Source organism: Lycium ferocissimum, chromosome 4 (genome assembly GCF_029784015.1).
Source record: "Lycium ferocissimum isolate CSIRO_LF1 chromosome 4, AGI_CSIRO_Lferr_CH_V1, whole genome shotgun sequence".
In the NCBI taxonomy this organism is placed as follows: Eukaryota; Viridiplantae; Streptophyta; class Magnoliopsida; order Solanales; family Solanaceae; genus Lycium; species Lycium ferocissimum.
Window position 1 is genome coordinate 33590941 of NC_081345.1, and position 20916 is coordinate 33611856.

Here is a 20916-nt window from a genome sequence, read left to right on the forward strand (position 1 = left end):
AGATTCCAACTTTATATTGTTCAATATCATTTTGGACTCATCCTCAGATAAATGAGCAGAGAACCAAATAATCATGCACTTTAGCAACCCAAGTGGCAACACATGCAGGGTCATGTACAACAACCAGAGCTGCAATTCATGACTGAAGGTCTCTCTAATGAACACAAAAACCTGAAAGAAACCAGAAGAACAAAAGTCAACATAAAGTATAGTTTCCAACTACTTAGGAAACACCCTAATTGTGAAGAAGTAGCTGAAAGTAGAAATACAAAATTATTAAGAGTCTATTAACAAATGAAGTTAATTAGTCCTTAATATATATTTACTGCATAAAAGGCAGGCACCATCAGGTAATGGTAAAACTACAGCTGGAAAGGAAGCATACCTCGTTTTCTAGAAACAGCAGCTTTTTGTTGATCTTCCCAACAAATGATTCCAATTCCTGGCAAAGCATATCTATGAAGACCCTTAATTGTATCTCCTCATGCAGCTTATAGTATAGCAATCTCTGCAGTTCTTCAATTTGACTTCTTTCAATAAATTGTTCATGAAAGTTAGAAGGGGCTTCCTTGTTCAGTTGATCTACCAAGGGATAGTATATTTGATCCAGCGCATTGCTGGAAATTAAAGCAACGCTCAGAAAGAAAGAAAAAAGTATCACATTGACTTTTTATTATCAAGTACAAGAATTTTGCTGAGAAGTTACTGAATGAGCATGGCCTACTTACATGTAGAAAGTGAACACATCTGCAAAAAACTTCAACTGTGTAACCAGGGATAACAAGGTCGAAACACATAGCGAGTTTCTTAATTGATATAGTTCCTCCATAATTACTCTTAGATCTCGTGTAATAGCAGCATGCCATATATGAAAACCATCAATTGGATTCTGTTCTTCTGAAGCCTTCAGCTGCTGCTTTTCCAGTTCAAATATGTACTTCATATTGGCTTTTCCATAATGAAATTTAGCTCCTTTTCCATATTTTGTGCAGGACCGGAAAGACGCTTCCTTGTTATCATCAAGCCATGAGATGAACACCTTCAGAAAATGACACAAACTAGTTAGATAGAGGACGTAGGACTTTAAAGTTAACAATATCGATGGAGAATTACTTTAAATCTACCTCTTGAATAAGTTTCTCTCTTCAGGTGAGACGAAATTTATGAAATTCAGAAAGTCTGTCTTTTCATCTGAAGAAAGACCAGCTGTTAGCCATGGCATAAAATCCTCCAGTATCATTAGAGGAACACTGCATAGGTATTGCCAAACAAGCCTAGCTTGCTCTTTGGAAGAGAACTTCTGCATCATCAATGGAAAAATCTGCACGGAGATTTTATTTGCTAGAGATTTCAGGGAAAAAAAGGATGCCAGCGAGAAATCGGGGAATCTTCTTTTAAGAATTAATAATATCATCTTTGAGCACTCAACTGTTTTCAGTATATTAAGTCTATCAGCAAAACTTTGGGTTAATAGCAACTTTTCAGCTAAATATGGAGCTACTTTACTACACATGGATATGTAATATAATCCAACGACGACAACTATGCCTCGATCCTAAGAAAGCGGGGTTGGCTATATGATACTCGCAGTCCATGTCGCTCCATTTAGGCTGCTCGGGGTGCAATATTATCAAAACTTAGTTTCTTCTATAAGTTCTCTAGATTTTCTACTGGCATGTAAATCTCTTACAAGACTAAATTAAGTGATACTTTTGAAGTCTCCGAATTGCTTCCACCCTTCATTAAGTGATACGCTCGCTTCAACTGCTACTGGATAGTGTACAAGAATTGAAATTTCAGCGCAGTTTGATTAAGTACCATATCTTTCCATCAAGAAAGACGGACCAAACATACAATGGAAAGAATTAAAATTGCGTTTGTATAGAGAGAAAAGGATCAGAATATCTATGCTGTATTTCCTTATATAGTTATCAACATCTTATCTTACAATCCACGCGGTTGGAACTGCCTTAGATTATCGGCTCTAGGTGATAATCCTGATTATATTGGCATGCAATGTTGTACACCAATAATTTACCACACTTAATCTGTAAAATTTAAAAGATGTCAGAACACTCACTCATCTCCCCTTCTCAGTGCTTGTAATAGAGAAATCGGAACTCATTTTATATAGGGCATTGCGAAACCAATAGAGGCCTACGAGCGAGATATTGATTACTCTTCAGATCAAAAGTAGATAACGAAGATTTGGTGAATACCTGCTCCTCTTCTTTCAGTATATGCTGAGAAATTGTTGTCTGGATGGTACCTATGCTGCATGTAAGTTCATTAAAGAGCTTCGGAGCCTCCTCTTTCTCCTTTTGTAAGCGATCCAAGCAATCGAAGATGGAACTGAACAGTTCATCTATCCTATTGTGTTCAAGTGAATATGTGAAGACCACATTCTTCACTTGTGCATCTAGTGCTTGAAAAAGGACCTGTCGATGTTAATATTCAGATTTTAGCTTAACAAATCTGCAACAGGTAAATATCTTATAACGAATGCCAAACTTTTATCAAAACTTTCAGTAAGCTGAGTATACTGATGAAAATGACATTTCTTGGTGAAACTACCCTCTGTATCCGTCTTTTTTGGCAAAATATCAGTATTTTAGGTGCAGTTTGTCTGTGGCTTTTTGTCAAAAACTACCAAGTTAAGACAGAAAGACATAAAACAAAAAAGTACAGAGTTGATATCAGTATATCACGATTCAATTCTCCACATTTACAAGTTTGTGCTGTAATTTGAGACCTTTTTGAATTTGTTACCATCGCGTTCTACAGTGAACTTTATTCCTTAAAGACAGCAAATGATGAGGAACTCTAGTACTAACTTAAGTAGAATTGTCATGTATAAAGACATAAACTGTAACTTATGAAACTGTGTGCGCGTTTGGTATGAAGGAAAATTATTTCCGGGGGCTGGTTGTCTCACTGTTCCACACTCTAAAATTTACAAACTATTTCAAGTGGACTATCAGAGAGAAAACACAGCTAAGAACGTCGATTTTTGGAAATAATTTTTTGGTGTTTGGTTGCAAAAAATGACTTATTTTCACCCTACCGAGTACATTCGAACCTATTATAGCAGATAATTATGCTGTCCTATTTTCCATATAATGGTTACACATAGTTATCTTTTATATATAAGACCTGACAACATATATAAAAATTCTTTCAGATTGTTAGTGCACAAAAATTTAATTCGATAAATGAATAAGCATAAAACATGTACATAATTCAATGTTTACCTCATCTTCAGCAGCGCAATGGTACTTATATACAAGCTTCAAAAAGTGAAACCGCTGGCTAAGTTCATCAACTACTACTTCACCACCACTATCCAAGGCTTCAACTGCTACTCGTCGAATTTGAGCAATCTCAATATCAACAGCTTTATGAGAAAGAACGAAAAACAGTATAGGCGATTCAACCGATAATTTCACATAATTATCAGAAGTAGAAGAAGAAGAAGATGGCAAGGCCAGCGTGCCATCATTCTTCTTACCATCCATTTACCACCCGTCATGAATGGCAAGAGAGATCAAATTTGAAGTAGTAGTAATTTTCAGCATTGAAAATGATCAATACTGGGGGCCATATAATAGATTAATTCTTTTGTTTTTGGCTCTTGCTAGTTCTTTGAGCTGAGGCATTTTTGGTGCCTCTTCAAGTTCAAACTTTTATTTGTTTATTTATCATGCCTTTTACGTAGAGTATTTTATTTGTTACGTGTATGTTGTCGATGCTGTTGATTTTGGTGTGATGTGGAGGCTACCAAACGACAATTAATCTATAATTGGCTCCATCTCTTTGTTTCGTTGACATTGATTTGATTTTGTATGATTTTGTGTACTATATATTCAGGGGCGGATTTAAGTGGAGGTGAGGGTGAACACCCTCAGCAAAAAATTACAGTGTATATATAGGATAAGTTTCTGTATTTATGTACATATATTAACTTTTGAACACCCTAAACATATGCAAAAGGTTAGCTTTTTTTTTTTTTTTAAATGATTTTTTTATTATATGGGGGTAGGGGAGGGGAAATAGGGAAGGGGATTACAATGTGGGGATTCGAACCCTCACATCACAAGGAGAGTTGGTGTAATCAACTGAAATTTCACTACAGATTCCTTGCAAAGGTTAGGCTCGAGCGATGCAGGTTTTAAAATTATATCTCTAACGTCCTGGGTTCAATTCCCATTAACATCTTTTTTTTTTTTTTTTTTTATATTTAGGCTTTTTTTTTAAACTCCACGTAAAATCACTGGATCATGTTTGTATATATTGCCATGTCAGCTGCCACGTCGATATGTTTACCCTGCATGTCTCAATATATCTTTGATTTGCACTTACTACTATGTTCTTTTCTGGAAAAAAAAAATCAAATCTGTACTAGTATTTATATTATTCGAAATTGATTAACTTTATCTTTAATATGCACAACTTAACATGTATGAGAAAAACAGCAAAACCTCTAATAATTAAGGAGTTTAAGCATACAAATTCGCTTTTTTTGTCAAAACAGATCTCTAAGTCAGAGCTTAATAAATATTTTTCCCACCTAAACTTGCAAATAAATTTTCTTTGGACACTTTTTACATTTATAAGTGCCACTTTACACATCTAAAACTTGTAAAAAATAGGTCAAAGACTCTAAATTCCCTGATAATGTGTTAGATAACTTTAAAAAGAAGGGTTGTATTTCACGCGCTCTACACATGTCATAGACAAAAAGATAATTCTATGATCTTTAATTCTTTTAATTAACAATTTCAGGGAGAAAGGACTTAGTACTATATATATTATTATTATTATAAGCTTTAAATAAATGTCCAAATGCTTGCCTTTCCTTTTTAAAGCCCATGCTAGCTCTTACTCGGAACGTGCTGTCAACATAACCAAACATGTTCCTCTCGTGTCTTTCTTCTCTCAATTTTTGTTTTTAATTTCGAGTGATTGATTAATAGGGTGTATTGGCGGAAGAACAATTAAAAGAAAATAAGTGAATGTGCTCATACTGACAATGTAAAATGACTCAAATTAATATTTTATGAATTATCTCTCAATCACATCAAATTAATATTTTATGTTATTATTATGTTTATTTGTTTTGGTTTGGTTTTGGTTTCAAGTCAAGTCTCAATCATTTATATATTATGTTAAAAATTAAATTTGTATATATATATGTATGTATTTTATTTTTTTATGAAAACATTACAATTTATATTATGTTTTTATATTTGGGGCCCTAAATTTTGCCCTCATCTTTGTGTTCTTTAAGCCGAACCATTTTTCAAAAAAATAATTTCGCAAGACGAAGATAAAATTTCAAAGAAGACAGGCCGGGGAGAGCAGATGGGCGTACTTTTGCCTTGAGAATTTTTTTTTTTTTTTTTTTTTCAAAACAAATGCCTTAATTATTGGATTTTATTACTATCATGTATCGAATCATTGACCACCATACAAAAGTCAACACATTCAGATGTTTTTCGCTAGATTTCTTGAATGACATGAGCATGAAATCGTAATGTGTATGACATGAGATTGGAAGATTGCAATACCTGGAGTGCTACTGGTCTCTATTTTCCTTTATTTGTTTTTAAAAAATGCTAAGATATGCTCATTGGGTGTAATTTCCTACTTTTCAGATAGTTAATCAAGAGATATTCAACATTTTCAAAATATTTAAAATATAATCATAATTGATTTTAGATAACTGCACGATAGTTTTCTAGAGTTTTAGCTTGTTTTCAAGTTCAAAGACAGTATTCTGGAGTTGGAAACAAGTGAAAAATATGAAGAAGCGGGACTCTGCCAATTTTTTAAGTTTTCTAATTTATTCATCAAAAAGTGGCTAGATTTCGACTAGTTTAGGAACTATGGATTATGTACAAATAGTAATCGTAAAAATGGTTAATTTGTGAATTTTTCGCTTTCAATGAAGGCCCGGTCCAGATACTTCTGATTTTCAAAAAAGCCCAATTAATTGGACGGGTCCAAACCCGATTTCAAATCTAAATTCTTTTCTTTCTTTTTTCCGCCTTGGATCTGAAAAATTTAAAACAAATTGAATTACGATTAAAAGAGATGTTATGGTTGTGCCATTAGAATTTAGGTAATCTGGAAAGAGGCAACACAATTCTTGATTATCGAGGTTGGTAATTGGTTAGTGAAGAGTAACGTTGCTGGAGAAAGAGAGATGAAGACAACGAAAGGAGGCAAAGTCATGAACCCTACCGATGCTTATCGCAAGGAAATTCGCAAACGCGAATTAAAAAGGGTATAATTTCCTCAATGCACTTCTCATACATTATTAATCTAGTTTGGAATTGCCTATCTTCAGTATTCAACATTCACACCTATTGCGACCTCCTAGGTTTTCCATCAAGTATGCACTGCCATCTTCACATCAACGACCTTCATATTATAGCAAAATCCTGTGGTCTCCCTCTTTTTTTGTTTTTTGTGTCGACATAAGTACTGGGTAGCTCTGTGCACTAATTTAGACAACAACAACATACCCAGTGTAATCCCACAAGTGGGGTCTGGAGAGGGTAGGATGTAAAAAGACCTTACCCCTGCTTTGTGGGGAGTGGGGTGGGGTGTAGAGAGCTTGTTTCGGATAGACCCTTGGTTCGGAAGAAAAGAAAAAGGATTCGAAGCATGGTATCAAGAAAAAAAATGACATCAAAATAGCAAGATAAAAAAAGCAAATGAAGCAACAAATATTAATACTCATTGAAGAAAAGAAACTATGCTTGTCCTTATCTGACCTTTTTTTCGCCATGCTTTCTCTTGAGCGGAGGGTCTTTCGGAAACAGCCTCCCTACCTTCCTTCCAAGGTAGGGGTAAGGTCTGCGTACACTTTACCCTCCCCAGACCCCACATTGTGGGATTTCACTGGGTATGTTGTTGTTGTTGTTGAAGAAAAGAAACTTCGCGGTTATTAACTACTACTACTAATAAGGAGAACACTCGGCTGCCTATCTAGCCTAATCTTTGACCTCCGTAGCTTCCTATCTAGGGTCATGTCCTCAGTAATCTGAAGTTGTGCCATGTCGTGTCTAATCACCTCTCTCTAGTTCTTATTCGGCCTACCTCTATGTCTCCTAACACCCGTTATATCCAACCTCTCATATCTCCTTACTGGCGCATCCACACACCTTCTCTTCACATGCCCCAACCATCTCATTCTCGCTTCCCTCATCTTGTCCACCAAAATTTAGACAAATAGTAAGAAATCAAGTACATGGCATTTTTTGTCATTTGCTGGGATTAAGTTGCGTAGTGCGCCTTGTGGTTGCATGTTGGCTTTTACTGCAGATGTACATCCTTTTATGCTTTCTGGGAGGTTTCTGGAATTGTTGCACTCACATGTTTTAAGTTTTTCGCTCAGCTGGATTTCTATTGCAAAATCAAAGAAAATTCAATATTTTAAAGGAAAATCTGTTTATTTAAATTTGGTTTAAAAGCTGCTAATAATGCTTAATGCTTTATTTTTTTATGTTTCCACAGAACAAGAAAGAAAGGAAGAAGGTTAGAGAAGTGGGTATCTTGAAGAAGGACCCGGAGCAACTAAAAGAGCAGATTGATAAACTAGAAGTGATGAGTAAGTTTCTGCACATTTTACAATTTGTAGTATACCACTTGTATATCTATCTAGAGAAGGTCGTAAGAGATGGTTTGGCTATGTTATAAGTAAATCTTCATATTCATCTATGCACCTGTCCTAGATGTGACGAATTGACTATTGAAGGTGTTAAAGAGGTGGCGAGGTAGATAACATTGTATCAGAAAAAAATTATAAAAAGATGTACGACCTATCGAAATCAATGTGAACGTAAAGGATTCATATAGAGAATACCAACTACAACTAATTGCGATTGAGGCTTAGCTGTTTTGTGACACTTACATTGGGTCCCGTGCTTGTTAGAAATCTTTTATTTTGACTAGATATTTCATATTGTGTAGGTGTATGATTTAGACAATCTTTAGTTATAGACAATTCCTAATTTAGTTTTCATGTTAATTTGTTTTAGTAATTGAATGAAATGAACCCGAATAGAGTGGGGTGGGTACAGGGAATTGGTATTGCGAAATCCAATATATTAGGAATTTAGGATTGAGACTGATTGATCGATTGATTGATAGCATTGTGATGCATATATCTGATTGCCAATGTTACATGAAGGTACTAGGTTATACAGAACACTGTCTAGCAAGTTGTTATCTTATTTAATGTCATTTTACTTTCAGAGCTTCTATCTAATACTCCTAGGGTGAAAATCCCTTTTTGATAAATGATAATTGTTGCTTTACGTGAAATTTTAAAGTTTTCTGGCTGGAGCTCATCTCTGATGACCAAGAAAGAAGTGTGGAATTTTGATAGCTCTTATGAAGAGTTTAAGGACATGCATCATGCTCATGGAATAAAATGGCAATAGAATTAGTTGTCTGGCTATCAAAAAGTTCTCATGCTCAGTGAATAAAAAGATATAGGGTTGGTTTTCAAGAAAAAAGATAAGTTGTTAGAGCTTGTATCATAATCCAGAATATCATGGAACTTCCGTGTTCTTCTTATTCTTATTTTAATTGGAAGATATTTAACATATGCAGAGGCAGAGGGTGCACTAGACAAAGCAAGGAAACATAGAAAGAGACAACTTGAGGATACACTTAATCTTGTTCTCAAGAAAAGAAAGGTGATATTCCTATGTTAGATTGTCAGATACCTCTATGCACTATTTAAGTTATCCCCATGATTAGCAAATACTTCCAGAGTTATTTGAGATCTGACGTAACCCAAAAGAATAAATAGAGCTCATTTATAGTTTCTTTTTTTGATAACCGGTTAATTATATCTGAATCGTTTTTCTTTCATAAGTAGCTGGATTCATTATAATCTAAATTTAATACATGTAACTCATTTCTCCATGGCAAGGTTCTAATGTTCTGACAGAAAATCTAAATGTCGGAATACAACTCGGGCGGTTTTCAGGTCGATTTGGAGAAACAATACGGGATCTTTAGATGATAAAGAGGCTGTTAACCAGCTAGGATGCATTAGATCACATTCTTCTACAAGTCTCAAAATTGGCAGGGGGCTGAAGATGTGTAGCAATTTAGTAGCCTGTTGATGTATCCTCCCATCCCCACCATTTTGACAATGTTGGTTTTTCCTTATCCTCTCCCTTTATTGTTTACAGGTTAATGATAAAATTCAGTTTAACCGTTTCTAAAAACCAAAAAGAAAAAAATATGTATGATAGATCTGGAGTAGGCTTAGACATCTTTGGTGATATCAGTACTATGCATCTTCCTACTAAAGCTACTTGATAAAGTTACGACCCCCCCCCCCGGAGATTGGCAACATGGGCTGAAAGAATAGCTTTCTCTGAAATTACTGTTTGTTCACTTCGTGTCCGAAGACTATCCAGACTCCATCTCTCATTGAACGTCTTATTTAACCAATGAATGCAACAGTTGAAGTCAAATCATCTTAAGTATTTAAAGGAGGAATCTGTGATTCACTACTTGCTTTTCAAATCTCTTCGCTTTCTAGAACAAGTATTTAGAAGTGTAAGCAGGTTTCTTTTTATTTTAATTCTCCAAATATATCCCAATGTTACAGTAGACTGACTAGGGAAATTTACCATTTCAAGAATGTTAGATGATCTGGGTCATTCTAAGAAGAAAGGATTTCTAACTTGTGATGAAAAGAGTAACTATTTTCACTAGGCTTGAGTCTTTGAGGAATTGGTTACAGGAAGATACATCATGGTAGGCTTGCTGCAAATTTGGTGATAATATCTTCATAGTTTAGCTGGTAGGCATGTATTTCAAGTTAACTTATTTTGCTTGGCTATATTTGTTTCTCATGTTGTGATGTTTGTGTTATCTTTACTGTGGTTGCTATTGATGAACTCGTCTAGTGAAATTCTATCAGCTTCTTTTCCTTTTGATTCTAAATTTTGATTGGGATGTTTGGTTGCTTACTGGCATTGCTTCTTGGTAGGAATATGAAGTGAAAATGAAAGAAAAAGGTGAAGAGCCAGTAATGTTTAGGTAACAGAAAGCCTCTCTTGTATAATTAATGCTGGGAGAAATGGCCCTTCTCCTTGATAGTTCATTACATGTTTTTTTCACACTTTCTCTGCAGTCACCTAGGCCCACCTCGAAGGCTAACCGCTGCAGAAGAGGAAGAAAGGGTCAAACACCCTGAACCTGAAGTAAGATCTTACTCTTAAATCTTTTTTTTTTTTTTTTTTAAATGGAAGTTGCTTTTGCTGATACATGAACGACATGGCATATGTGGATGCAGGACTCGGTTTATTATCACCCTACACTGAATCCTACTGGAGCTCCTCCTCCTGGAAAACCTCCCATGTTTAAGTCATCAATAGGTGTCTATAGTCATTTTCTCATCTTAATTTCATATTGCTCTCTCTCTCTCCAGCTCTGATGCTTCCTGCTTTAAACTGCAGGACCTAGAATACCATTATCAGCTGCATCATCTAGCGGTGCTGCATTATCATCGAAGTCAGATGTGGAAGATGACTCTTTATCAGCTCTTCCGCCACTGCCTCCGCCACCTCCATTACCCCCAAATGGTGATGCAAATTCTGTAGATGGGTCTGTGGTTCCGGCATCTTTGCCTTTACCTCCTCCACCTCCTACGCCCCCAAAGTCTGCAGTGGCAAACATGGGTGCTTCATTGCCATTACCTCCTTTGCCCCCACCTCCTCCTGGTCCCCCGCCAAAGGAACATATCTCTGGTCATCCTCCACTTCCTCCACCTCCTCCCCAACCCCTTCATCAATCTCCTCATTCTGGCACAGGTAAAAATCATTCTGAACTGGATGAGATGGCGTCAACAGAACAAAATCAGGTAGAATTCTTGTTAAATCTCTCATAATATATATAGTTAGTGTGTGTGTTAATAAGATCCCTTTCTGGGACATTTGGAGAAGTGATCTTATTTATGGTTGCTTGTACTTGGCCCTAAAGTTATTCACGATCTTCTTAACTTCTAGGGGTCATCTATGCTTCCCCCACCACCTCCTCCACCGAGATTGCCATTGAAGTCAGATGGTATGCCTGCTGAGTCTGATGCTAAAGCTTTGGAAACAAAAGATCATCTTACATTACCTCCACCACCTCCACGACAACAGCCTTCAGGTCCTGGACCTGCCATGGTCCCAACTTTGCAGGCTGATGTATTACCTCCTGGAATATCTCGGTTCCCTCCACCCCCTCCTCCAAGTGATATGCGGCCACCATCCGGAATTGCCATGCAGCCTGCTCCACCTGGAATGATGGTCCCTCTAATGCCAAGACCACCTTTTGGACCTCCTGGGGGACCTCCACTAATGATGAGACCACCTCTTCCACCTGGTCCTCCTCCTTTTCAACAGGATGGTGCTAGACTACTTGCTCCTCAAAAGCCATCATATGTCAAATCAGCTGCTTCAACAGTTGTTAAGAGGCCTCTAGCTCAGCATACACCAGAACTTACATCAATGGTGAGTGATCTTCCATTATTTTTGCTCTGTCTTGTACCTAATTGTTGTCCTCCTGCATTTTTTTAAATCAACTGTAAAGTGTAGTTTAGGGTCATTTGCACCTAATATTTTAGATTGGATGATAACAAGTATATTAGATTGGATGATAACAAGGGGATTATGGGCAAGTTCAATTCCTTGTCCAAAGTTTGCTAGCAGGGTTACGCACTGTATAACATGCTAGTTATCTACTTCAATCCATTGTTCGGCTTAATATTTTCTAGAATTTCGTACCAGAACTCCCTTGGCCAAGTATAAATTTTGTAGGAGCAAATTTCTGTAACGATATGTTCTTAGTTGAAGATATTATTTTTCCACCATCAAAAGTCAACAAATGCATCGGAAACTAGAAAAAATAAATCAATAGATGGAACTATGAAGTAGGAGTTGATACAATTAGAAAAGAAAAAAAAAAGTATTAAGACCGTAATACAAAATTTACAAACAGAATAAGAAAAGTATACAGCCAAAAAATGAAAATAAAAAAATTCAAGAAAGAAAAAGATGTAAACCAAGTGGATTGGTGGAGGTTGTCTAGGATTCTCATTGTTAGATCTTACCTTTAAAAAAAAAAGGAGGTTGTTTGTTGTCATCAGGAGGCTAAAGAGGACATATCAGGGTTCGGGATGAGGATGCATCCACTTTATTCATGTAATTACAAACATTAGTTGAAGAAACTACAGATGCTTTGAAGGAAAGGCTGAAAGCCCGAAACTGTATATAAGCGGGTGTAGAGGGTTTGTGTCAATTAGCTGTGTGGTGTAACCACACGTATGCATGTGAAGTTGATAACAGCGATATTTGCTAGACCTTTTAGCAACTCTTCAGGAAGAGACAGGGATAGATCTCTATACAACTGCGTTTACAATCGTAGAGCTATCTTAGTGCTGGTTTTTGGTTGATGAATAGAACTTTTTGCTCATCATTCAAGAAAATATTAGGTGAAATCCTGTCACTATCATTGTCAAGAAACCATATCCCACCCCCTTTGTTGTCTTTGATGAAGCCCCTATAATCCGATATCCTTTCTCTTCATATCCCTGGCCAAGTCATCTTCATCGCTAAATGACATCATAGTCGCTATTCTCTCCATCGACCCATAAGTAGAATTCATGTTATTTCTTCATGAAGGGAGAAGAAAATATAGGAGGAGAGGGAGGAGGCGAAAAAATAGAGGGGAAGGGGAGAACTGATGAAAGGAAAAATCTTGAAAAATCGAAAAAGTATCCCTATTTATAAGTTGGGGAAATTTGTCATCCACCTTCAGGATAACTAATCCTAGGTATTTGTATGAATAACCCAAAGACCGCTTTGTGCAGAGCTGCTAAAATACTCTGGAATTGTGGATTATTTTCCTACTTCAATGTGTAATTTACTCTCTTTCAAATCAAGGAGATAAAGGAGGAAATATGCTTTTGATAAAATGTTTAAACATGCACTATTACCATCCTTATGTTATACTTCCTACAAATTTTCTCTAAGTTGGTTATGCAGTTTGCAATTGTGATTACAATTTCGCACTTAAAGCTCTAATCAATTAATCATAGTTATTCCAGAAAATAAAATCAACATAATACGAGTTTAGTTGAAGAGTTAACTTTACCATTTCAAACAAAAAAAAAGGGTTTAGTTGAAGAGTTGGAATTCGTTCGGAGGTTTGTGATGAATAGATGCATCTTGGTTTGGATTTATTAATGATTGGGTGGCTTCTATTATTGTTTGAATTAGTTGAGGGATTATGCACTTAAGTTACCTATGTGGGCGTAAAATGATCATTGTCTCGTCGAACATTTTCTCTTATTTTGCTATCCAAAACGATAACGTAGTGATGAGAATTTTTATGAACACATGTAAACCACCTTTACTGGGATCTGGACTTGTTCACATTTGATTCAACACATCACTTATTGTGTGCCCGTAGGTTCCTGCATCTGTGCGTGTGAGGAGAGAATCTGCACTCCCAAAACCCAAGTCAAAGCCATCTCCTGTGACTACCGTCAACCAGCCTGCAGTAACTCCGCCTGTGGTCAAGCATGAATCTACAAGCGCGTCTGCACCAAAACCTCAAAGCATTGATGACTCATATACGGCATTCTTGGAGGACATGAAAGCTCTTGGTGCTCTCCAAGGATGAAGTAACAAAAATAGGAGAAAGGAAGATGATGGCACGCAGAGGAAACAAGTGGCCACAGACAGTCTGATATGAATTTGATTTATGTGTGTATGATCTTTGATTTATGTGACCGGTGTCTCGTGGTACTTGAATGTCCATAACTTTGTGGTGCTTTGATCGATCGACCATCTCATTCTTTTGCGTGTATGATCTTTGATTCATCTGTATTGTCATCTTGTCTTCCTTGGCATTTTGTCGCCTCTAATCGGCAGTGGATATGCATTGGTCTAGAGGAAGTAGGGCTACATATTGTAAGATGGATTCTTATGAGGAATTTTCTTCTGGCTCTGCTTCCATTGCTTCTTCTTTTCTTATTATATATTAATATTAATATTAATTGTAAGTGTTAATATTAATTGTAAGTATTATTGAAGAGTTTACGGTTTAAACAATTCAATCACTCTCAAAGTAGTCTGGAGCTGACATGAGTAATCAAGAGCCTAGAACACAGTTGTGTATCTGACAAACATGTCTGTAGATCATATAGCAGAGTGAGTATGGTGAGCAAGACATTGATTGTAAAAACATTTTTTATAGCTTATGAATATACGTAGAATATATAGCGTACACAGATTAAATGAGTTTCAATTTCTATGTATGGATTCTTAAAAACACTAAATTCTACTCCCTGTCTCCCTCCATCTCAACTAATGTGTCGGTGTTTGACTAGACATGTTTCTCCATCTCAACTAATGTGTCGGTGTTTGACTAGACATGAAATTTAATAACGAAATATTGTGTTTTCGAAAAAAGCTATAAATTGTTTAAGGATAAAATGAGAAATTTATAGTTAAATTATTTTTAAGTAAGGAAGTATGTCATTCAGTTTGAGAAATATTACCACATAAATTGAAATGGAGGGAATCCATGACGGTTAGATAGATTTTGTGGGTCCGTGCTCCAATGTCAACTGATGGCATTTAACTTGTAAGAACGGAATTTTGTGACCCTACCTTCAAGGTCAATTTCATTTGAAATTAAGTACTCAATAAATTAAATATTATTTTAAATCGAACCAGTTGGGTCTCGTAAGATGTCTCAATCTGAATTTGAGCAATTGGGTTGAGGAAGAGGATCTGGTCCCATGTTACTGTCAGAACAAAAATCTATATCCACTTATTTTAGTAGATATTCCTTTTTTAAATTGTTTCAATGCAGAAATAAAACCAATCTGAACATTCATTATTATAGCGAATAGCGAATTGAGTAGAAAAATGGCAAAGAATGTTTACTTCAGCTCTTACGTCACGTCACTTCAATTCCAATATCACTTCACTTTGATAAAATACTTGTCATTCTTCCGTTCTGAAAACACTTAAAAAGAGCTGATTTATTGTTTTTCTTCATAAAGCTGCAGTTTCAAGTTACTTTATAAGAATTAAACCGTATGCTTTTTCTTTCTTTAAGTGTTAAGTCACTAGAACATTTAGCGGGTACCATTCATGTGCGGGTGGAAAATTGTACAGATTAGTAATTTTTTATGTATTTGTAGTTATTATATATAATCATATATATGTTATATTCCCTTGGCTATTTTGTGCATTTATTTTTTCATATTTTGACTCTCCTTAAAGAAAATTCTAACTCCGCCACTGCATGTGCCATGGTCAATTACCCTCGTGATTATATATAGTTTTGTTCTAGATCTAAACTTTAGAGCCAATTTTGTGAAATCAATGTTGAGACAAGAAATCAACCAAGATCCATCCAGCCTGTGTTTTGTCAAACAAATTCAGCGTTTTCGGCTCAACCATCCAATATATTAATCTAGTTGCAAATCCATCCCTATTAATTCAACTTGTATTTATGACAAGGCATTTATCATGTAAAGTCAACTGCTTAGAGATGGACCCCTCCCATTTCTATAAACACATTATGTCAAATGACCCTTGTGATTATGTGAAAATAACAGATTCATATGGAGGAGAAATAAATATTTTAACATACTCTTGGTATTTTCAAATTTGCAAAGGGACTGATGGGAAGATTGGACCAATAATACAGGAGTTGGTAGCATCATCCAGTGTGTTCAAAAGTTTAAAGCACAGAAAGTTGTCATTTTTATAGATTCCTATTGAGTATTAGGAACTAAGGATGTGTCATATGTTGAAAAGACTCTGATGTAGCATCAAATATAACTTTTTATTGCACATAGGAGTCATGGGAAGGAGTTCCTTTGTCATATTCTTCCTTCTTTTGAACTTTTTGCAGATTCTTGATCCTTCTTTTTCACTTCCCTTATGTACTGATTCAAGTAAGTTTCAGCATTTGCACTGTTCCATTAGAAGTTCGTCCTGAAAAAAAAAAAAAAAACTTATTTGCAGTTCTAATTTGGTTTTGATTGTCGTTACGTCATGTGTTATAGGGGCTCCTCTTCAGCAAAAGACTCCTCTATCATTCTGTTCTTACAATGGAACTTCATGCTGCAACTCCACTGATGATAAAAAACTTCAGACTCAATTTAATGCTATGAACATTTCTGATTCTGGATGTGCTTCTCTTGTAAAATCCATACTCTGCTCGGTAAGAACATAATCATTTTTATTCCTTATAATTATCATAAAAAAAATGTAAAAGCTTGAGATTTGAACAAATTGATTTCCTATTCTTGTCTTCTTGCTATATGAAGATGTAACTATGAGGTTTAACTCTAGTTTTTAGTATAAGAACCTATATTATCACAACAATTAGTCCACTGCTGACCCTTTAATCCACTGCTGACCCTTTAAATTCTTTCTTGTTCGTGAAGCTCAAAATGCTCTATTTACTCTTAATAATCTGCATCATGATAGCTCTTGTTGATCTCTGTACTAATTTATTTTGGAAGCTTTCAATCACTTAGAATTGACTAAAAATGTGTATACAGTCAATCCTCTATATAACAACATCGTTTATTCGGATATTTTATGGCTGCTATAGAAAAATGATGTTATAACAACATACCCAATGTAATCTCACAAGTGGGGAACATATGATGTTATGGAGAACATATGATATACATAACATGAAAAATCGGATCTAAAGAAAACTTGGCCGTTATGGTGCAATGTTGTTACAGAGAGGTCTGACTGTACTCATATCCGATAGTATAGATTAAGGATTTAACTTCCTTTATGCAATTACCTTTGTCATTGGCTGTTGATGCATGGAGTTTCGTATTTTCACTTTTTGCAGAAATGTGATAAATTTTCAGCAGAGCTGTTCAGATCTAATTCCTTTCCTCGACAACTTCCGATCCTGTGCAACTCCACAACTTCAGCAAATTCAACCCAAAGTAGCCAAGCTAAGAATGGCTTTTGCTCTGAAGTATGGCCCACATGTCAAAATGTGTCTATCATAAGTTCTCCTTTTGCTACTTCTGTCAAGTCCAATTCCACAAAGTTGGTAGATCTCTGGAAATCACAAACAGATTTCTGTAATGCATTTGGCGGACCTTCTAGTGATGGATCAGTATGCTTTGCTGGAGAACCTGTCACCTTAAATACCACCAAACCTATAAGTCCTCCAGGCGGTTTGTGCCTCGAGAAAATTGGGAATGGTAGTTACCTCAATATGGTTGCTCATCCTGATGGCTCTAATCGTGCTTTCTTCTCGAATCAGCAAGGGAAAATATGGTTGGCTACTATTCCAGAAGTCGATTCGGGAGAGCTTTTACAGCTTGATGAATCTAATTCTTTCTTGGACTTAACAGATGAAGTTCATTTTGACACTGAATTAGGGATGATGGGGTTTGCATTTCATCCAATGTTCTCACAAAACGGACGATTCTTTGTTTCGTTCAATTGTGATAAGCAAGCATGGCCTGGATGCGGAGGAAGATGTTCTTGTAACTCAGATGTGGATTGTGATCCATCAAAACTACCTAGTGATAGCGGTTCCCAGCCGTGCCAATATCAAGCTGTGGTAGCAGAATTTACTGCTAGTGGAATAGGATCCCAGCCAACACAGGTAATTTGAGAGTTTTTTGGGCTTTTTTCATTTTTGGCCCGTCGGCCGAAATTAATTATGGACTCTAGCCAAATATACAAAACATATACATTGATTATGTATAATATGTATTTATGTATACAATACGTATATCTATACGTAATTACAAAACATAAACATTTTCTGGCTATTATTCTTCTGGGTGGTCCAAAAAACGTAATTATCCCTTTTCTTTGCTTAGATCTAGATGATTATAAGTGAAATTTTTTTTTTTTTTCCAGGCAAAAACTGCCAATCCAAAAGAAGTCAGAAGGATATTCACCATGGGCCTTCCGTTTACAAGTCATCACGGAGGCCAGATACTTTTTGGACCGAGAGATGGATATTTGTACTTCATGATGGGTGATGGTGGAGGTATAGGTGATCCTTACAATTTCGCCCAAAACAAGAAGTCATTGCTGGGAAAGATTTTAAGGCTTGATGTTGATAGCAAAACCAGTAAGTTCCCTTTGAGTTCTATATATGCTAAGTATTATCAATGGTCTTGCAACTACTAAGCTACCTCAACAAGATGTTTAGGGAAAAAAAGATACTAAAAAAACAATCTGAGTATTCATAATCTCAGGTATAGATCAAACAGAAAGCAATAAATCATTTTCATAATTATCTCAGCTAAGTTATAAGTTCATCAAACTTTGTCCTTTTATCAATGATCCCCCCCAAAGGGAAGTGTTGAATTGTTTTGTATGTTCAAGTGAATTTGGACTTCACTGTTTTTGATCAACTGATTTATCAGTTCGTGCCCCTTATTTTGCTTCTTGTGCATGTTTGCGTAGATGAAGCAGAGATCACGAAGCTCGGATTATGGGGAAACTATTCCATACCAGAGGATAATCCTTACATTGAAGATAAAGAGTTGCAGCCTGAAATATGGGCACTAGGAATGCGAAATCCTTGGCGCTGCAGTTTTGATTCTGCTAGACCATCTTACTTCATGTGTGCTGATGTAGGACAGGTAATTTTACTCTCCAAGAATTACTTATAATCCTTGTCTTTTTAATAGGTGATAGATATTCTCTTGAAGCTGTCCTTTTTCAGACAGCAGCATTTTGACATTGGACTTATAAGCATTTTATGTTTCATAGGATAAATCTGAAGAGGTGAATATAATCAGCAAAGGTGGTAACTATGGCTGGCGCGTGTACGAGGGTCCCTATCTTTATACCCCTCAAAAGTCACCTGGAGGAAATACATCTTTGAGCTCCATTAACCCCATTTTCCCAGTCATGGGATATAATCACTCTGAAGTGAATAAGAATGGAGGGTCAGCTTCAATTACTGGTGGATACTTCTATAGATCCATGACTGATCCCTGCATGCATGGAAGGTGAGTCCTTTAGTCCAATATTGTCAAGGTTGAACGTTACCACTTAGTTGCTAAACAAATATTGATTTGATGATTGTAGTCAACCAGTTGATCTCACACATTTTTTTAAAATCTTTTCTGAATAAATCCTTAGAATGTCCCATACTATGTTGCTTGGACTCTTCAAAAATGCCACCGAGTGTGTATCAAATCCTCCAAAAGTTAGTGCATTTTTGGGAGGACCATATACGGGTGAGGCAATATTTTTAAGGAGTCCGGGCATCTGCCACATTAGATTAGGGAATAGGATGTTGTCTCCTTATATGGTCTTGAGCTAGCTCACAAATTGGGTAATTCTCACCTCGTGAGCTAGCTCTTGAGATTTGAGTTAAACCCAATATTCATATTCTTAACGTGATATCAGAGCTAGACCCATCCCTATTCTTGGTTTATCATATTCATGCCCCTATATTATATTTGTTCACGCTCCATATGTCTAGTTCTGGATATGTAGGGTGTATAAGAGATTGAGGTAGGCGAAAGTCCATTTTGTTGAACTAGTGAAAGTCCATTTTGTTGAACTATGGTAATGACAGGTGATATTTTGCAGGTATCTTTTTGCAGATTTGTATGCAGGTTCCATGTGGGCAGGTACTGAAAATCCAGAGAACGGTGGTACATTTAACACCACTCAAATTTCTTTCGACTGTGCTCAGAAATCACCAATAGATTGTACCTTTGTACCTGGAAGCTCATTTCCATCTTTAGGCTACATATTTTCATATGGTGAGGATAACAAGAAGGATATGTATGTCCTTGCAAGTAGTGGAGTTTACAGAGTTGTTCGTCCAAGTCGTTGTAAATACACTTGTGCAAAGGAAAATTCTTCTGCTATTGTTGATGATATACCAGCTGGTCCTCCAACTGCTTCATCTCCCTCAGCAGCAAACATGTTAACAGGTTCATACAATAATTGTGTACTCATGTTCTTGTCTTTTATATTGATGCTGGCTAGGTGGTTTTAGTAAGCTGCTAAAAAATGTTAATGTATAGATCAGAGATGCATAGGCTTCTCAATGGACAAGTCTTGTACAATAAAGATTATTCTTTCTCTTCTGAGTTGTATCAGAAGTAACATATCAATATTTTATGGTAACGAGGCGAAGGGTTCAAACCTCATCAATAGCATTCAGTAGCGTAGAGTTCGTTCCCCTTTCCCCCTTTACCCTCATGCGATAAAACAGAAAATGATGATCAATATCTTTTGTTGTTTGTAGAAGTTGAGATTAGGCTTTATCATGTAAACGTTAGATTATCACCAGTACAAGGGGATTCTTTAAAGAATGTTTCTCTCTATAAAAATGTTCTTTATTTATGTGTGTCAATGATATTTGGTAAATTCACATGCGGGAAAAAAATACAAAAGTAAATGTCAACTTGATACACGAAGTAAAACTTGAAACCTCCACAATTCTCGACTCGTACGTACTTGCAAGGCAAATTGTGACAACAGACACGACATTGCTTGTGCGACTCAGACCCAATTGCAATATGAATTATTACAATAGACCGACACTACTTGTGAAAAATGCTGCTATGCCCGCTGATTGGAAATAGCGAAAAACTATACCCACAACAACCTGGACTATACAAAGTTGACGGTCAACCTTTATATGCTATTCAAGAACAGGGATCTGTCAACAAAGAATTAAACTGTCATTTTCCGTGGATATCTTTGTCAATACCAAAGAGTCATTCTGTTGATTTTGCTGCTTCTAACAGTTTGTTCATATTTCAAAAATCAACGCTGGTCCACCACATAGCATGTCAAATGTCAATTTCCCGACACGGCCAGCCTTACGTGTGACCATAGTAATTACATG

General features: G+C 36.2%; 2 protein-coding genes and 1 pseudogene across 4 annotated transcripts; 2 read left to right on the forward strand and 1 right to left on the reverse strand.

Moving 5' to 3' along the window:
- Positions 1–3515, reverse strand: LOC132053965 (zinc finger protein BRUTUS-like At1g74770; annotated as a pseudogene).
- Positions 3516–6085: 2570 nt separating this feature from the next.
- Positions 6086–14097, forward strand: LOC132052424 (protein EARLY FLOWERING 5). Of its 3 annotated transcripts, none has more exons than XM_059443947.1 (9): positions 6086–6286; positions 7522–7615; positions 8623–8708; positions 10022–10071; positions 10166–10235; positions 10328–10409; positions 10491–10894; positions 11040–11528; positions 13489–14097. In XM_059443947.1, exons 1-9 carry the CDS (start codon positions 6206–6208, stop codon positions 13699–13701), a joined length of 1569 nt encoding a protein of 522 aa, XP_059299930.1. In that variant the 5' UTR covers positions 6086–6205; the 3' UTR covers positions 13702–14097. The 3 variants fall into 3 exon arrangements, with proteins under 3 accessions (XP_059299930.1, XP_059299931.1, XP_059299932.1); XM_059443948.1 differs by lacking the exon at positions 6086–6286 and adding an exon at positions 8948–9174 and having other exon boundaries at positions 7577–7615; XM_059443949.1 differs by lacking the exon at positions 6086–6286 and adding an exon at positions 9005–9174 and having other exon boundaries at positions 7587–7615.
- Positions 14098–15021: 924 nt separating this feature from the next.
- Positions 15022–20212, forward strand: LOC132052425 (HIPL1 protein-like). Its single transcript, XM_059443950.1, has 7 exons — positions 15022–15994; positions 16106–16263; positions 16915–17688; positions 17949–18165; positions 18504–18682; positions 18813–19054; positions 19644–20212. Exons 1-7 carry the CDS (start codon positions 15901–15903, stop codon positions 20056–20058), a joined length of 2079 nt encoding a protein of 692 aa, XP_059299933.1. The 5' UTR covers positions 15022–15900; the 3' UTR covers positions 20059–20212.
- Positions 20213–20916: the final 704 nt, after the last annotated feature.

What these genes read in the sequence shown, in the direction of transcription:
- LOC132052424 (XM_059443947.1), top strand. Translation starts at nt 6,206, where the DNA reads ATGAAGACAACGAAAGGAGGCAAAGTCATGAACCCTACCGATGCTTAT. An exon ending in CGTCAACAGAACAAAATCAG is followed by an intron (nt 10,895 to 11,039) that starts GTAGAATTCTTG and finishes CTTAACTTCTAG; the next exon opens with GGGTCATCTATGCTTCCCCC. An exon ending in CACCAGAACTTACATCAATG is followed by an intron (nt 11,529 to 13,488) that starts GTGAGTGATCTT and finishes GTGTGCCCGTAG; the next exon opens with GTTCCTGCATCTGTGCGTGT.
- LOC132052425 (XM_059443950.1), top strand. Translation starts at nt 15,901, where the DNA reads ATGGGAAGGAGTTCCTTTGTCATATTCTTCCTTCTTTTGAACTTTTTG. An exon ending in TAAAATCCATACTCTGCTCG is followed by an intron (nt 16,264 to 16,914) that starts GTAAGAACATAA and finishes CACTTTTTGCAG; the next exon opens with AAATGTGATAAATTTTCAGC. An exon ending in TGATGTTGATAGCAAAACCA is followed by an intron (nt 18,166 to 18,503) that starts GTAAGTTCCCTT and finishes ATGTTTGCGTAG; the next exon opens with ATGAAGCAGAGATCACGAAG.